This window comes from Brachycentrus maculatus, unplaced genomic scaffold, assembly GCF_059751285.1.
Source record: "Brachycentrus maculatus isolate JH-2025_06_01 unplaced genomic scaffold, ASM5975128v1 h1tg000031l, whole genome shotgun sequence".
Taxonomy (NCBI): Eukaryota; Metazoa; Arthropoda; class Insecta; order Trichoptera; family Brachycentridae; genus Brachycentrus; species Brachycentrus maculatus.
Genome location: NW_028280785.1, coordinates 1,039,426 through 1,058,019, shown reverse-complemented (window position 1 = coordinate 1,058,019; position 18,594 = coordinate 1,039,426). Strand labels below are relative to the sequence as shown.

General features: G+C 28.4%; 1 protein-coding gene across 1 annotated transcript in view; it reads right to left on the bottom strand.

Annotated features, from left to right (window-relative positions):
* LOC148312834 (trace amine-associated receptor 1) overlaps positions 1-18,594 on the bottom strand; it is a 144,394-nt gene that overhangs the window by 107,065 nt on the left and 18,735 nt on the right. The window contains exons 2-3 of the mRNA XM_088272406.1: positions 6,802-7,203; positions 4,702-4,827 (exon numbers count right to left, since the gene is read on the bottom strand). Of these exons, the coding sequence (XP_088128532.1) occupies positions 4,702-4,827; positions 6,802-7,023 (348 nt within the window). The 5' untranslated portion in view covers positions 7,024-7,203. The remainder of the gene's footprint in view (positions 1-4,701; positions 4,828-6,801; positions 7,204-18,594) is intronic.

Sequence of the window (18,594 nt, the reverse complement as noted above, 5' to 3'; positions counted from 1 at the left end):
AAATTTCGTCTTCAATCATACGAAGATTAGTGTATATGGGTATATATACCTCATAACAATGAGTATTTTTTTTGCATTGCAAAAAAGTCCCCAATATTTATTATTTTATAACTAGTGCAGAAGTTTAATAAAAACCTTTTTTATTTTAAGATTTTGTTTTCTGAAACTCACATCCTACATATAACACAAACTTTATTTTATTTTTTATGTGAAATGTGTCCAATGGCCTTTGCAACGTTTGGAAATGCTTTATTTTTAAGTATATGAATATTTTTACTGTATTTAAACTAAAAAGTACATAATAAATAATAATAAAACCCTTATCCGTACCCCAATGGTGCATAGGGCACTGTGTCATATAAACGCAGTGTTATCTTGATCGTTTACACATGAAGGAAAGGTGATCAGCCCTCCGCTTCAGGTACCAGTCCATGGTAATATTGAATAAATATTACAGTGAAAAAATCACTTTTATTTATTTTACCTCCCTTGGGAATCGAACCGGGGACCTCCAGAACGGTAGCCGAGCGTGCTGACCATTACACTACGGAGGCGGACAAAAGTACATACGCATTTTTATACTGTTTTTCTTAAGCATGGTTTATTTACGTAAGTATTGCATAAGTGTAATAATGTTTTCTTACAAATTTTAAGTTCTTAAAATATAAAAGTATAACGTGCTTTATACTAAGCCCTTTCAAAGCTTCCCCATCAAAATTAATGACAAATAAAGGAAGAACGTGACAAAATGAAATATGCTGAAATAAACCGATACGATTTCTAGTAGGAAATTTAAGTCACGTTTATTTAATTACGTAAAAATACAATACAAATTAAATATACGTTTTCTGTAACGTAAACAAACTTTTGGTAAAATTGTTGTTAGTTCTTGTTGCTATTGTTATTGTATAAAGAAAAATATAGCAGTCATTCGATAGAAGTATTGTATACAACTAACTAACAAATAACTTGCCTTCCAGCAAGAGTACACAGAGATGTTTAAAAAATATATACCCTTTACTTTAAGATACGTGTAAGCACTGTACGGCTGTCCAAACTCAAAACACAGTAAGGGACATTTTTTTGCAGTCCGTTTTTTTTGCATTTTTGGACTAAGTAATTTCTACTTAGTCCAAAAATGCAAAATGAACGTACTACAAAAAATTTTCCTTACTGTGTTTTAAGTTTGGACAGTTGTGTAGCCAAAGAGTAATTTAAAATGCCCTTTTTTAAGATAGAACGCCAAAATACTATAATATTGAATATATTTTTTATCTTCCTCACATCCATGTATCTGTGCATATATGAACCCAAATCTAGGAAACTTTTATGATTTAAAAAAAAATTGTATGTAATAAGTTCATATTTTAATATGTAGATTATAATATTCAATTTCAAGTTCCTTTATATGTTTGATTTATACGTTGCTCAACCTTCAAAAACGAGATGAAAGGAGCAAAAACGAAATGAGGGTGAATTTTTGCTAATAAAATATGTGACAAATATTTCCTGAGCATGGAATAAAAATCACGTTTCCATCTACTCGTATACAAAAAAATGTAAAACGTCAAATCATCAGTACTTAAAACGTGTAAATTCAATTCTCAGCATATCGACAGCTTGTTATGGCGCAGATATATTCCGTTTTCCACGTTTTTAAGGGCAAGTGATTATTTTCATATCAATATTTTTTTTTAAACTATTTGACTGAATACAATAAATTCTATCTTCAGATTTTTTTATACGTTTGTCCATCCTATTTTTTCAAACAAATCAAGCGTGAAAATTTTTTTTTGTAAAATATTATAAGACGAACAAGGTTGTTTTTTAAAAAAAAACATCACAAAGTATTCAAAAGTATGTTGTTTTAACAATATACAACATACATATAAGAAGTTATACAGAATCTCAGATCATTATTCTTATTTTCAATATGTGATCAAATCATGTTGCCGGACTGACGAGAGTTGATCCCCATTCTAGATCAGATTAAAATAAGATTGGAGGTACTATCACAAAGGATTCAAATCAACATTTTTTGGGATTCAGTGTCCTTCAGCTTTTTGGAAATTTTGAAGACTTTCTTAATGTGTTCCAGTGAAATCACTCGCAACTTCTTCATATATCATTTCTACCAGTTTTACTTTATAATATAGCCATTAATAATAAATATAACTTAAGCTTAGTTTCCAATGTATGATACCCCTAATTTTTACACACTAAAAAATGGCATACGTTCTACACGAAAGATAATACAATACATTTTAAGCTGATATTTGCCTGATCGATTCCCAGCAACGAAGAAAAAGAATATAAAAATCTGGGCATTCACAGGGCATTTAAACTGTCATTGTCTGATTTAAGTAATCACTACATACAAATTTAACATCCACCATTCTACCTATGATTGATTACCACACTACTCAAATTTTAGACGTTATATATATATATATATATATATATATATATATATATATATATATATATATAAATATATATATATATATATATATATATATATATATATATATATATATAAATATATATATATATATATATATATATATATATATATATATATATATACATATATAAATATATATATATATATATATATATATATATATATATATATATATATATATATATATATATATATATATATATATATATATATGTAATACACATATGCTCTGAGTAATACCTTGCATATGCTACTTCTTGAGCACTATCCATGGTGGAGATTATTATTTTTTTTCTTTTTTTTTTAACTAGCGGAGATATTTTATGTACCGTGTGTTAGATTCTTCCCAAATTATGTACCAGCGTATCCTAGTAACAAAGTCGGAAGTAAGATTTATGCTTCAATACAAAAGATATTTCATATGATACTTCAACAATAATATAAAATAAGATAAGTTCTTTTTATTAGCAAAAACCTTCATAAAATGTATCCAAACATCTTCCCGAACTATTTTTAAAAAAAGGAGACGCTCAAGAAAAAAAAATTAAATTTTTATGAACTTAAACTAGTTTTTTTTTATTCTCAATATTTTATAAACAAAAATTTGGACAAACTTATTATATTATGTTAATTTTTTTATTTTATTTTTTTTATTTTAATTAAAAATGATAAATTACCATTTTGAAAACCTAAATGCCAATTTCTGTTTTATTTCGAAAATAAATATTGTTTAAATATATAATATTTTCACAATCGATTATTTTCATTCTCTCCGTCTTTTCTTCATACTCTACGTCATAATAGGAGAAACTGTCATAAATAAGGTCTTCTCTTATCTCTAAGTCTCAGAAGCCTGACATTTAACAGTGTTTACTGGAGTATAAAGTATCAAATATTCTGTTTCATAGCTCATAAGCTAAACAATGCAAGGATTTAAAGGCGATATCGTGAAATTGCATTCAAATTATTCTAGCGTAAACATTCACTCATAGTTTAGCGATCTGCAGTTCCCGAATGTCAAAAGTAATTAAATATTCCAACAGGGATTGTGTTTTTAATCCGCATTTGTTATTGCAATAATAATTGTTTTTCAATTCATGCGATGTTTATTTGTATTATTTTAAGCAAACGTGACTAAAAAGTGGTTTGGATGAAAAAAAAATTGAATATTGCGATTGGTCAAAAAATTCCATGAAATTTTGCACCGATAAATGCCTCTGGGGAGTAATTGTGGATTTATTATTTGGTCATTTTGATGAGTCTTTGAATGACGTGAAATATTTTTTTTTGAGAAAATCAACTGGTTTGTCATAAATATAATAAACAATATTTGTTCGATTTGACGTTATTCTTTAAAAATTTTAACAAACTATGATTTTATTTTTTTTAAAATTTATTTGGCAGTCACCCAGTAAGAGGTTGTTTTGCAAGTATCAAGTCTTACTTTTTTTTAACAAACAAAATGATAGTAAAAATTAGATTAACAATATTTTTTTTATGCTTTTAGATTTGTCATGGTTGATTAAATTTTATTCAAACATGAGTTCAGTTTAAATAAAGCAGTTGAAAGAATTGAAAGATCAAGAAATGTTAAGCAACGATTTTCTCCCAAGACGATTTTTTACGCAATTCGGGGATCTTTATTGTTCATGAGATAAAATACTAACTAGGACGTCTTAATTTAAAATATTTCTTCAACTTTATTAATTTTATAAATATTGTGTATTCTCTCAGTTTTTTTTTTGTTTTATTGACATTATCAATTATCTCTGAGGATTATTCCTTCGTTGTTGGAATACTTTAGCATAATATTTTACGTTCAAGTCTTTTACTGTAAGAGTGCTTAGAATCGATATATCGACTTGTGTACTTTGCCAAAAGCGCGGCCGTCGAAATATCAATTTTGTATTTTGGTGGTCAAGCTGGGAGGTTATGTTGGAGATTCTGCGTTCAAAATGCTCCAAATCGTCAACAATATTAACAAATTGAACTTTTTTTTTAACAATTATTTTCACCCTTACAATGTCCACTTAATATGCAAAAGACAATTTTTGCATAAAAAATTATCAGCAAGTTGATATATGTACCATACATACAAAAAAATCTTAGTGCTCAAATGGTTAAAATTTCATCTCACACGATATTGGTGTTACCATATTTATACCTAAATGCATTTAAATGGAAAACTTTCAATTTGTCGAAGGATTTGGTTTTAAAATTGTTCAATAAAGTCTTACCTGTATCTGGCAGAATATCTCCCCATACGGCCAGCACTTGTAAAGGGAGGGCAATAAGGCGACAGGTGCCACCAGTACTCCTATGAACAGATCATTGAGCGCCAGTGACGTCAGCAGGTACCGGGGCTGTAAGAAAATGTGGTACATATCAAAATGGCGCCCCAGGAATGCACAAAGTGGAGGAAACTCCGCATATGAAAATATTCGCCATGTATTGAGGAATCTGATTTATATTCCATTATATTAAAGTTATTTGAAATTTACTACGCTTTTTATTTTTAAAAATCATTTTAATTTTAACCAAATGCTCTTGAATTTTTTGAAATACTCCTTATACTTTCGTATATAAAGCATATATTATATTATAGGAGTCTGACTGAAGAAGCATCACTCATTTTTGGAAATGGAAGTCTAAGCATTTCAGAACTTACGACCTGGTATTTGGCTGGCTGCGTATATTATTTTGTCTATTATAGATCATGCAGTTTGCATTTTTTTATTTAAGACATTGCTCATTTTGATACATAGATGTGAAGTTTTAACTGACGATGCTGCCATCATTTGAAAATTTTAAATATTTTAGCTATCACGGTTGAAGAAATATCATAAACAAGAACGTGTCATTTGAAGTATAAATTTTATTTGAGATTTCAATTTGTATGGTGTAATTGTCAATCATGGTTAAAATAGTCACTTAAACCAGCCTATAACAGGTTGAAAGCCCTGTAAATGCCCAGACTTCCATAGTTTACTTCATTTGTGTTGAGATATCAATTAAAAATCTTAATATATGTATGAAAACATTTTCTTAAATAAAAATCTTTATCAGATGTGATGTTTTCACTCGAATAAGTCCAAATATATTGTTAAGATAAAACATAAACACATTTAAATCATATTTTCATATGATGTACGGAGTGTGTGGAGGTTTTTGGTATCGTAAGGAAGGGTAATTAACTATAATCTAACTTTGAGTATTTCAATGTTTTAGAATTTAGTACATAGACCCTTATGACCCTTATGATGACAAGGTTCTTGTCGAAAACGGTTGGATAAAGTGCACTAATAAAAAGTAGTTAAAACAAAGTTCTTTTGTTTTATAAAGTATATATAAATACACTTGACTTCTGATGTATTTCACGTACCGCCCATTTTTTGGGACACAAATGACCTGTTATAAATCTCACTCTAAATTACTCCTAAAAGCTTAATCCAGAATTTGCTAAAGAATATTTGGGCACATTCACGATATTGAGATTTTAGTATCATGACTAAAATTATTTTTAAGAATATAATGTTTGAACAAAACATTCATACGAAAACATCTTCCGGGCCACTATAATCTGTGTTTGATGAATAAAGCTCTCATTAGAAGTTAGTCTCACTCAATTAGTCTATATGTTTTTTTTTCAAATATAAACACTCTTTATAAAATAAAACATCTTTGATTTCACTAATATTTATTATAAAATAAAACATTGAAATACTCATAGTTAATTACATTCCCTTACCAAAAACGTCCACACACTCCAAACTTTTTAATGTTCTAGAATTTAATAAACCCTGATGATGACAAGGTTCTTGTCGAAATCGGTTGGTTAAAGTGTACTAATAATAAAAAAAGTGGTTAGAACAAAGTTTTTTCTGGCGATTCTCACGTGTGTGATTATAATCCAGGATTCGGACTTCACATACTAATAAAAGAGTTTCTGCTCAATAAAAAGCTTCTTTTCATCTCACCAATAGTCTCCAGTGAAGTTCCAGTGATTCAAGAATAATGTTTCAAAGTTGGTTCATATATATAGAGCTTCCAAGAATTTGAGTAGTGTGGTTGTCAATAATGGGTTGAATTGGTGAATGTTACACCTGTGTAAAGTGATTACTTAAACCAGCCTATGGCGGTCGTCAGCCCCGTAAATCCCCAGACTTCCATATTCTTCTTCATCTTTGATGAGATGTCAAAAAATAATTTGAAAATAACTCCTGTGATTGGAGATAATCCAGATTTTGTGAACAAGTATTTGGACACACTCAAAATGTTGTAAACCAAGTGTGCCACAAAGTATCTGCGAAAAACATTCAAGATATAAGCACACTTACTTGACTACCGATGTACTTCGCGTACCGCCTGTTATTGAGCACACAAATGACCAGGAGATTGGCTCCAACGATCCCGACGGACATCAGAATGATGACCAGCGCGCGCACCACGTCCCCGAAGGTCAGGTAGCTGAGGAAGTCAGCTTGGGAGAAGCGAGGGTGCGAGCAGGAGCTGTTCCACAGGGGCGGCGCGGTCAGCCACGTGGTCTTGGCGTCGAACATGGTGACCAGAAAGCAGTCTTACTCTTCCAGGCATTTGACGACTATGAAAACACTCTGATCACATTGTCACTGTACTTCGTTTTTAGTTAACATTATTTTACTTTTTTGGCACTGTTTTTTGTCAGTCAATAAACCACACAATTTTAAAGACGTTTAATAAAATAACACTTTAACTTTTTACTGAAAAATTAAGATATTTTGTAGATATGTATTTATTTTATAAAATTTTATTTATTTGGTAATAAGGCATAAGGTTTTCCCTTTTTTATTTAATTATCCATTAGACGCGTTGCTGTGGCTGCGTCGGGTGAAATATAACATAAAAAAATAGAAAACTGTCATTTATAATTCGTTAATTTCATAATGACATAATTTCATAAATTCAATATAATTTGGCAATCTAGTACAAGGTTTTCTCTATTTTTTTTTTAATGAATCAGCCATTCGATGCGTTGTTGTGGTCTAGTCGAGCGAAAAAAATAGAAAAATAATAACATTCATTTATAATACGTTTAAATTCATAATTCTTGTGAACCTATGAAATTATTAAAAATCTTTAAAACAACAATGCAATGTTTAACATTTGAACTAATAAATGACAGAAACTTTCGCAAAGCGTGCTGTTTGCCATAAGCAATATTTAATTTAGAGTGTGTTGCTGTAACATTAAACAGATAGGACTACTATAGCAACCAAAAAACGTAAGGCCACCTCAGATTAAAAATCTGCCACAGGTATATAAAATCAAAATTTCAAAGCAATTAGTGAATTACTTTAGAGAAAACAAAAACAAAATAAGATATCAATTTCTTATTTACTTGTTTATTCCAAGAGTAGATACTATAATGATCGCTTAAAAGAAGATGTTTATTAATGTATTTTCTTTAGCTATGGTATTAATTTCGAAAAATTCACGACTTTTATCATCAAAATAGCATATTTTATATAAAATATACCGCCTTTTAGCGGTTAAAGTTATTTATTGTCCCATAATTTCTTTAACGTAGTCCATATTTAACCATATAAACACTTAACTCCCGAAAAAAGATATAAAAACAAAGAAATATAAACCTACCTGTATTATTAAGAAAACAATATTTTTAAGAACATCGTTCAGTAAATATTTATGAGCTTTTATCTTTATAAACACTTATTCCGATCAATGACTTGATTTTATCGTAGTACCCAAGGACTGGCCCGATAATCATTTCATATTTCATTTATTCGACTGTGTTTTCGAAATCCTTTCAGGCTCTAACGATTAAACGATAAATATTTATTCAGTTCACGTAGAAAACTGTTCAGTTAGACGTAGGACAATTGTTTTTTGATGAGGAGTTTGTAAATGACAAGAATTCCGATAGTAACGGGATATTTGATGTATCATAAAATCGCTTCTTAACCTAAAATAGTAAGGAAAAGTTCATGGCTTTGAAGGTTCTCCGAGATATTTGTGTATATTGGTAATATACTAGGTAGATCTTAACTTAATATGTGTCTGAAGAATAAATCTATATACGTATATTATAGAAGCTAATGATAATGACTTTGCTCATCTTCTAAGAAATTTCATAATGTTCACGTTTACCGCGTGGGTGCATAAGGGGTGTGAAATACCAAAATATTTCTCCATCCAATTTTAATATTCCAAATGATTATATCATGCAAACATGAAAAGATAAGAAAGGTATGGAAATTTATCATAAATTGTTAAGGTATAAAATAATTTCATGTGCTTTTTACGCTGTTTGTCATTTTAGATAAATGCACTTTTATTTTTTTGTAAACAAATGTTCTAACAAAAACCTATGACTCCATGATGGTTATATTTAAAAAAAATACAAATATTTCAACATTTTGAACATCAAAATACTTGTATGAAAGTCAGCCAAACAGTGATATTATACTTTACTAAAAGTTTTTTTTCGAAATTATATTAAAATAGTAGTTTGTCATACGAGAGTCTTTCTCTTTGCAATGATTCTGAAAATCATTTTATGTGTGGTGATAATACGAACTATAAAATTTTAATTGTGGTTACTCAATAACTTTGTACTACCTATGTTCAAAGACAATGCGGCAAAACACATGTACGTGAAATAAAAAAGAAAATAAAAAATGAAAACCAAAATAAATATTTTAAAAATAAATATATCACAAATCTGATGGTTACAGCGAAATCCGGTCAAACAAAATATTAAAAAATAAAACTACTTTATGTAGTTGTTACTTTATTAAACAAAACGCAGTTCTACCAAAAATGTAAGTACAAAACTAACAAAAGTAATAAAACAAAAATGTAAAAAAAATTACCCACTCTAAACCAACAAAAATGTAGTATGTATTTAAAAATGTTGAGGATGTATGTAATTTGTAGGTTAGTGATCTAAAAAATTGACGGAAAATAAAAAATAAAAATATTTGATTGTTAATTTTGTTCAGATATTCTAACGTCTTCTTTTTATACATTCTACATATACATACTTATACTAGTATAACGACGGCGATTTGCGAATACTTTCTATCTGATATTTTCAGCGAAATTGAGTTATCTATGCAGTTGAAGATAAAATAAAATTACGCGTAGCCTAGCACGATCTCATCAAGATTCTGTTCTATTTATCCACCCAGTACAATAAAATATATTTTTCCAACCCAATTACCGAAACAAAAAAATGGTGTGTTTCTCAACATAAATTTGATATAACTTTTTTCTTTGTTAATCACGTTTCATTTCTATTCAAAATGTGATTAGAACATATCGCATTTTAATCCCGAATAATGGGTAATTGCGCATTTGTATGTGTATGTGTGTGTGGGTGCTTGTGTGTATATATGTGTAGTGTGTCCATGTGAGCGTATGTGTGTGTGAATATGTTTGTTATATACCATTTATGGTATGTATTTGTGAAGACCTGTAATTGGCTTTGTGTTAATTGTATATATAATATATATATATATATATATATATATATATATATATATATATATATATATATATATATATATATATATATATATATATATATATATATATATATATATATATATATATATATACATATATATATATATATATATATATATATATATATATATATATATATATATATATATATATATATATATATATATATATATGTATATATATATATATATATATATATATATATATATATATATATATATATATATATATATATATATAAACAATTAACATATATATATATATATATATATATATATATATACAATTAACATATATATATATATATATATATATATATATATATATATATATATATATATATATATATATATATATATGTATATATATTGTCCGCCTCCGTAGTGTAATGATCAGCACGCTCGGCTACCGTTCTGGAGGTCCCGGGTTCGATTCCCAAGGGGGGTAAAATAAATATAAGTGATTTTTTCACTGTAATATTTATTCAATATTACCATGGACTGGTACCTGAAGCGGAGGGCTGATCACCTTTCCTTCATGTGCAAACGATCAAGATAACACTGCGTTAATATGACAAAGTGCCATTAGGGTGCAGATAATGGTTTTATTATTATATATATATATATATATATATATATATATATATATATATATATATATATATATATATATATATATATATATATATATATATATATATATATATATATATATATATATATATATATATATATATATATATATATATATATATATATATATATATATATATATATATATTTATATATATATATTTATATATATATATATATATATATATATATATATATATATAAATATATATATATATATATATATATATATATATATATACATATATATATATATATATATATATATATATATATATATATATATATATATATATATATATATAAAGTAACATAAGTAGACGTTTTTAAATCCAATAGTATGAAAAGTTTTCACTTTATTTAAGCATAGCGTAGAGTCTAGGTCGGTGAATATTGTTAGCACCAGCGCTAGCGGAATATGATTGCAGTCGGTAAAAAGGATGCAGCACCTTCAATATATAAAGTGCCAACTCTTCCGTTTTCTTGCTCTCCTGTTCTAGTCACCCACGATTCAATATTCTTCAGCCTTATTTGCTCGCTAACCGCCTTCCAATATCCCCATTCAACGTTTCTCAACAAAATGAATCAACTTTATTTTTAGCACGTTTAAATATGTAAGCTCAAATACCTGAATCGATTACTATTACGAAGATTTAAGATATACGAAAGTCTGGTCAAATAAAATCTTTGCGATTTCACAACATTTTGAGTGTATCCAAATCGTTGTTCACAAATGTTTAGTTTCTCCACTTTAATTTTTAATTAGGAGTAATTTTTAAATTTCGACATCTCGACATAGATGAAAAAGAATATGGATATTATTTTTGACATCTCATCAAAGATGAAGAAGAATAAGGAAGTCTGGGCATTAACTGGGCTGACGACCGTTATAGGCTGGTTTCAGTGATCATTTTACACACGTGTAACGTTCACCAATTCTACCCATTATTGACAACCACACTATTCAAATTCTTGGAAGTTCTATATTTATGAACCAATTTTGAAACGTTGTTCTTGAATCATTAGAACTTCACTAGAGACATCTGTTGTTGAGATGAAAAGAAGCTTTTTCAGACGTCAATTTTCTTTTTAATAAACACATTCATTCGTCTCTTTTGAGGCAAAGACAAAATGTATTTATGAATTAAATTAATGCCTTAGCACTTGTTGGTTCATAGAATATTGCATCGAATTGACGCTGTGTTCACTTGATATCTAAAAGCGTGACGGTAAGATGATTATTTTTTAGTTTTTTTTTATGATTGAATGTTTAAATACAAATAATAAAAAAACGATTATGACAAATTTAAAAATACTTGCTCTTTCTACCATTGATTTGTTTTTGTTGGTCTAATTTAAAATATGTTTTTTCTTACAGTTGGAGAAACCTTACACTTATAGGAGTGTTGTAATAATATCGGAATCTCCGGAACAAAGACGTGGTCTGATTTCATTTACCATTTCCCACTCAGAATGGGAATTTCTCAAATTGCTCATCATTCGTCCTTAAGAAAATAATTACAAAGACAAATTCATTATACGGTCCTTTGAAGAGCAGCTTTATTGCGTTCAGCGCTCAGTGCTGCGTTTATATGAATAATGATTACAAATTGTATTTGAGATCGTAAAATTAGTTAGTGAAACTTTCATTTGATTTATAATTATTTGCTGGTATTTTTAGTGATTTATTTTCCAATCTTTCCGTTAAAACAGTCTAACCGAAAGTTAATTTCGAATTCCAGGCAATTTGAGCTGCTTTTATTATTCTGTTGGGGTTTTAGCTGAAAGAAGAAAAAGTCTTCCGGGTCAATAAATATAAACAGACCAACATGATATGTCCTTTGGGGTCAACGGTAGCAGGACTTTCGGGCCTTCAACGGCAGTTATTAGACTTTTAAGCTAATAATAAGCGGCTCTTCGAGCTTCTAATTAATTTTCGTTTCATTTAAAAATCATGTATTTTCTACAAATACATTCAATAAAATGTTAATTTTCTGGTTATAGCATTAAAAAAAATAATAAAAGTGATATCTTAAAGAGGTTTATTTGTCATACTTCTGTGTATATAAATGATAATCAAGTTAAAAAGAAACTTATGCCATAACTTAGCTAGGTAATTAATATGGAGTCATCTATCATTAATATCTGGGGATAGATGTGCTCATAATAAAATGTCCTTTCACCAAGAAATTAAATCTAAAAAAAAGTACGAGAGAGTAATTTGCATGTGATTTCACTTTTTTACTGCCACCTGCGTGATTTTTTTCTGGAAAGTAATTAGTAAAATCAGGAATCCTTTCAATTAACAATAACTGAAATTTTCAACGAGATTATATCACCTTTCTGGGTAGTGGTAGAAAACACTAATTTTTTTGGAAAAGTTTACTACTAGCAGCATTTTGAGTATCTCTGGCGAGGTATTCATTTTAAAAACTTGACAGCGATCTCTCGGGGCCATAACTCCAGTATTTTAATCTTCAAACATATTTTAATGACTATGGTTGGATTGATTTATATTTTCGACTAGAATATGTAAAGACAAGTTCATCATAAATGTGAAATGAAGCAAAAATGTGTGCTGTGTTCCTTTGCACTTCCCAGAACTCAGAACCCAGAATAAAAATTGCTCTGTCGAGTTTGAATTCATTTTTAACATATTTTTTAATCTATATTTATTATTTAAAAAATATTTGGAGACTAAAAAGTTCTGCAAAATAAAATTCAACAAAGGTAAAACAATCAATTTATTATAAACTAGTAACTTTCGGGTATTTTTAAGCGTAACTTATTTAATATTTTTTAAGCATTTATATATAATTAGCACACTAAAGTGCTATAAATCTTTATTTTGAAAAAAATCTTTTAGTGAGATGAAACTTTGAAAGATTTAGTTATAATCGTAAAATAAGTATGATAATTAAAAAAAAACGCATTTACAAAACATTTTTTTAAGAAAACATAAAACTTAAATTTGTAATCGAATTTAAATAATAAAAACTTTTTGTTTTATTCTTACTGCATTGTTACTGTCGATGAAAAATATTTTTTAAATCATTTATTTATAACATTCAATTGATGCAAGAGCAGATACTTCCAGAACAGAATCTCGACTTCGAACCTCCGAGATGAAGACTCTCCGATCCATAACCGGAAACACATTGCGAGACCGAGTAAGAAATACCGATATCCGAAGCATGTGTAAGACGGATGATATCGTGAGGTGGGGACGACAACGAAGGCGATACTAGAATGAACATATAAACAGAATGTTAGAAGACAGACTTCCACGTATCGCCCTTCAAGGTAACCCTGAAGGAAGCAGACCCCCAGGCAGACCTCCGAAAAGATGGAAAGACAGCTGAGAGTCAACATCCTAAGAGCGACATGCGGAGGTAAAAACAGATCCCTAGGATTTACAAAAAGAAGAAGAAGAAGAAGAATTGACGCAAAAGGTTAACTGCGCAATTCTGTGTACATGCTAGGCTCAAATTATAGTTTCCAATATTCAGTAAAAGAAACGTGGTTACATATGTATGTTTCAAAATTCCATGCATACCTACTCCGAGCTCCAGGAGCGGAGGTCGCTGAAAGGGAAACGAAGTACCGCGAGCAAAGCCAACAAAATACATGAATTATGCAATCGCTCCTCAGTACCGGTGGTTCAGATTCGATATGATAAATTCAAAGGTAAATCCGGGACAAAATTCATTGGAAAATACGTACCCTTGTATGAACCAATGTATCTCAAAAATAATGCTGAAAAAATTTTCAACTTTTCAAAATAAAATTAAAACTCTACACACGTCAGATATTTTTTTCGATATTCCATTATTAATACATTATTTATTAATAATTTAATATTTATGATTTTTAATGAGTTATTTTGCCGATTTTAATACTTTACTTTAAAGAAAGGTAAGAGAAAAATAAGTACCTATACACAAATCAAATTAGTATGTAATTTAAAAAAACATATGAAAAACATTTTGTAAAATGAGTATGACACTGTAGTTATTTGAAATTGAACATTTCTAACTTTTTCCGCATATCGGTAAATTCTACTTTTTCTTGTTTGGTTTTTATTTTTTTACGAAACTTTATTTAATAATAATCTGAAGAAATTCTTAACAATATTTTTTTTAAACGTGGCTTATAAGCTTATTAGTTTTACAAAATCTCGAAACAGTCAATGTTGTTACCTATACCTTTGATAGGTTTAAAAACTGTTTATTTCAATATATGAAGTAAAGAACATATCTCTCACTCCTTTCAACAACGTCATATATCAAAAACCGTCAATTTCAAGTTGTGCGTGTTTTTAGAATGCCCAGAAAATGTACTATATCCCAGCAAAAACGGCATATTTTCAACTTAATATTTACCCGCTACAGGGCACAAAGGGATGTTTTTGCATTTGGAAGAAAAGGTATTGTTTCACAATTTTTTTTTTAACACAATGAATATTTTTCAAATGGAGAAAAAACATTCAGGTTTCACCTAAAAATATCTGTTGCACAGTAAAAAGTTCAAAAAGTGACTTGATATTTATTTTTAATTAATTTTACTATAATTTTAATCTTAAAAAAACGATCTCCTGAAAAATCAAGTTTTTTTTTATTAATGACGTTGTTGAAAGGTGTAAGCGATATTTGAACTAAATATACGGACATAATATACCGACGAAAAATATGCTTCGTTAACTGAAATTTGTTAGATATGCTAAAATTATTTGTTTTAAGTCTTATTGGTTCGAAATATGTGAAATTCAGTATTACCTCAACGTAATATTAAATTTTACAGAAGAGTTTTTGATAATTGAAATTGAAATTGGGACGCGCTGGTTTTGTTTCGAGAGTTTGATTTTGTAGAAATTCCTGTAAATCTACATGAAAGAGAGATTGCCCATTCAAGCAATTTCGGGGCGGGTTTTTTGGAAACATTTTGTCGCAAATAAAGGTAAATAAATTACACACATGTCGTTTTGACCTTTTATTGTGCTGAATGTATCTTTATTCTAAATGTTATCTTTTGGAAGGGCTGATGTTTTGTCCGGAGTACTGAATTTAACAACAAGTATATTGCATTAATACAATTTTGTATTATTTTGGGACTTTAAATTTTAATACACCTTCACTGTATATATTTATAATTCAAAAACACCCACAGCAACGTGTTGAATTAGATGCTGAAACAGGTAACTTGACACGGCGGATTCAGCTCTTTGATTTATTTCAGAATATGTATAATTTTCTGTTTAAATGGAAAATGTGCGAACGAAACATTCTAGTTTACATAACTAACGATTAGAACGCCACACCACTCTGTCTTTGAAAACATTCTTCGTTCCTCTTCCTCGTTCATGCATCTCCTCATACGTACTTGCCGATTATTTTGACTCCTAACCTGACCGCTTTCAAGTATTTGGCATATCAGATTGTACCACGTTTTTTTAGTCTTCCTCTTCACCTCTTTCTAACTACATTTGCCTCATTATTTTGTTTTACCGTTCTAATCTCATTTATTCGTTCCACATGTCCAAACCATCTCAACACACCTTTCTCAACTTGTCGATAATGCTTATCCTCAGCTTTGCATTCCTTCCTTGGTTCACTATCCGAACATCCATCATACATCGTTCTGTCGCACATTCTTCTGAGAAATCGCATTCTGACTGCATTCAGTCTACTCTAATCCTTCTTTTGCTAACACCATGTTTCACTTCCATTCTTAAGGTTGGAACCAGGACTACGTTCTTGTTTATATAAACAAGAACGGAATTTATATAAATTAATAGTAATTAAAAAATACATAACGAAAAATAACAGAGACTTTTAGGATTATCATAAATATTATCATAAATACAGGATAGATAAGAGAGAGTTTTTGAAAAATCTTTGTTCTCCATGTAGCTATCATATGCGACTGGACGTCAAATCCCTAATTTGACATAACAGGGTTTGTTGATAGTTCTGCTCAAACAATGGCCATGATAATCCCACATGTTAGTGATTGATGAGATGTGGTTCGGTGGTAGTGGCGTGGAGAGGCTTAGGGTGAGAAAACCTAGAGGAAAGAAATGAGAGCTGAGGGGTGAGAGATGGAAAACACGGAAAGAAGAAAGGGGTCAGCCGAAGGGTCTCAGGGTGTTAAGAAAAGATTACTCTTTACCAGTTGATGGATTTACTCGGATGTTATTGTGTGTGATTTATTAAGGGCATGTCGAGAGACAAATTGACAGAAAATACCAAAAGTTCCTATGATTTCCAGGACTTTGGGGCTAAATGAATTATTAAAATGTGCCATGAATAGACCATCATTCTTTTCATGGGGCTTTCTTTCTTGTATGATATTATAATTTATGTATTTTGTTTTCAAAGTAGTGGTTAAGTTATTTATTTTAAACAGTATCATTTAGTTAGAAAGTAATGATCTGTATTGCATTTTTATTATTGAATATTTTAATTTAGAGATGTTTTTAAAAAAAAAGTTTTAATATTAAGTTAAATTTAAGTTGTCTTGTATAAAAATATTAAACGGTTTATTTAGATAACATGTCACAATTACGCCGAATATACATAGATTAATTAGACTTTAAGTTTTATTCCCTTTTTAAATGTGATCGTTTACGAAATCATATTTGAGGCGAATAACCCATTCATCTGCGAGACATATATATATATATATATATATATATATATATATATATATATATATATATATATATATATATATATATATATATATATATATATATATATATATATATATATATTATATATATATATATATATATATATATATATATATATATATATATATATATATATATATATATATATATATATATATATATATATAATATATATATATATTATATATATATATATATATATATATATATATATAATATCTATATATATATATATATATATTATATATATATATATATATATATATATATATATATATATATATATATATATATATATATATATATATATATATATATATTTATATATGTACGTGAATAAAATATTACCAACCCATGGTTATTTGATCAAGTAAAAAGGATTTTAAGATAATTTAAAAGCCAATGCTATTGTTCGCTTTTTACACACTTTGAAGCTGCTCATCAATCAAAATCTCTGAAAGTCTAGTATCATGAGATAGCTTAAAGACGCAAAGCTTTACAGAAGCAACATGGAATTCTAAGCAAAAAAGCTCAGCCTTTCAACTCAATAAAAGTCTTTTCATGCTTTCTATTTTATAACTCTTTTACTATTATAGACGGGCTTAATTTTATTTTATGAAGTGCAAATATTTGGAATTCACTTGACAGGATGGTAATTTTGTTTCACAATGCTAATTTATTTGGAACTCATATTCGTTTCATGGTGGTAAAGTGATTTAGGGATAAAGATGATTTAAATGGAAATGACTTAATGTCTCCTACTATGTTTGCCCTGTTTTGTATGGTTTGATGTGTGTGTTTACAAAAACATATTGAATATATATAAATATATATTAATCTTTATATTATTTACAATTGAAATGAAGCATACATTAATTTACAAATAGTGAAACATAACTCAGTAAAATAAATAAAGTTTAAATGGTGTTTGCTCTAAAAAATACATTGATAACTACATATTTGCAAAATTATAAATTTGCGATCGCAAATATTTGAAGTCAACAGTATCATGGAACATAATATGATGGTAAATATAGTGTTTAGCGTAAAAAATAATTCACACACTAAAGCTTCTTGCTACCTATATTTTTTAATTCAGCTTTGACTGTGGTACAACACAATAATTCAAATATTAAAAAAAATTAACTTTGTTTGTTATAAGGCCGTTTTTTAGTTTATTTATGCCAATGCGTCAAGTTTTATGAACTAAAGAATTTTAAATTTGTATTTTATATGTTCTTGAGAACAATAATAAAGTGTAATATAATAAAATTAAAATC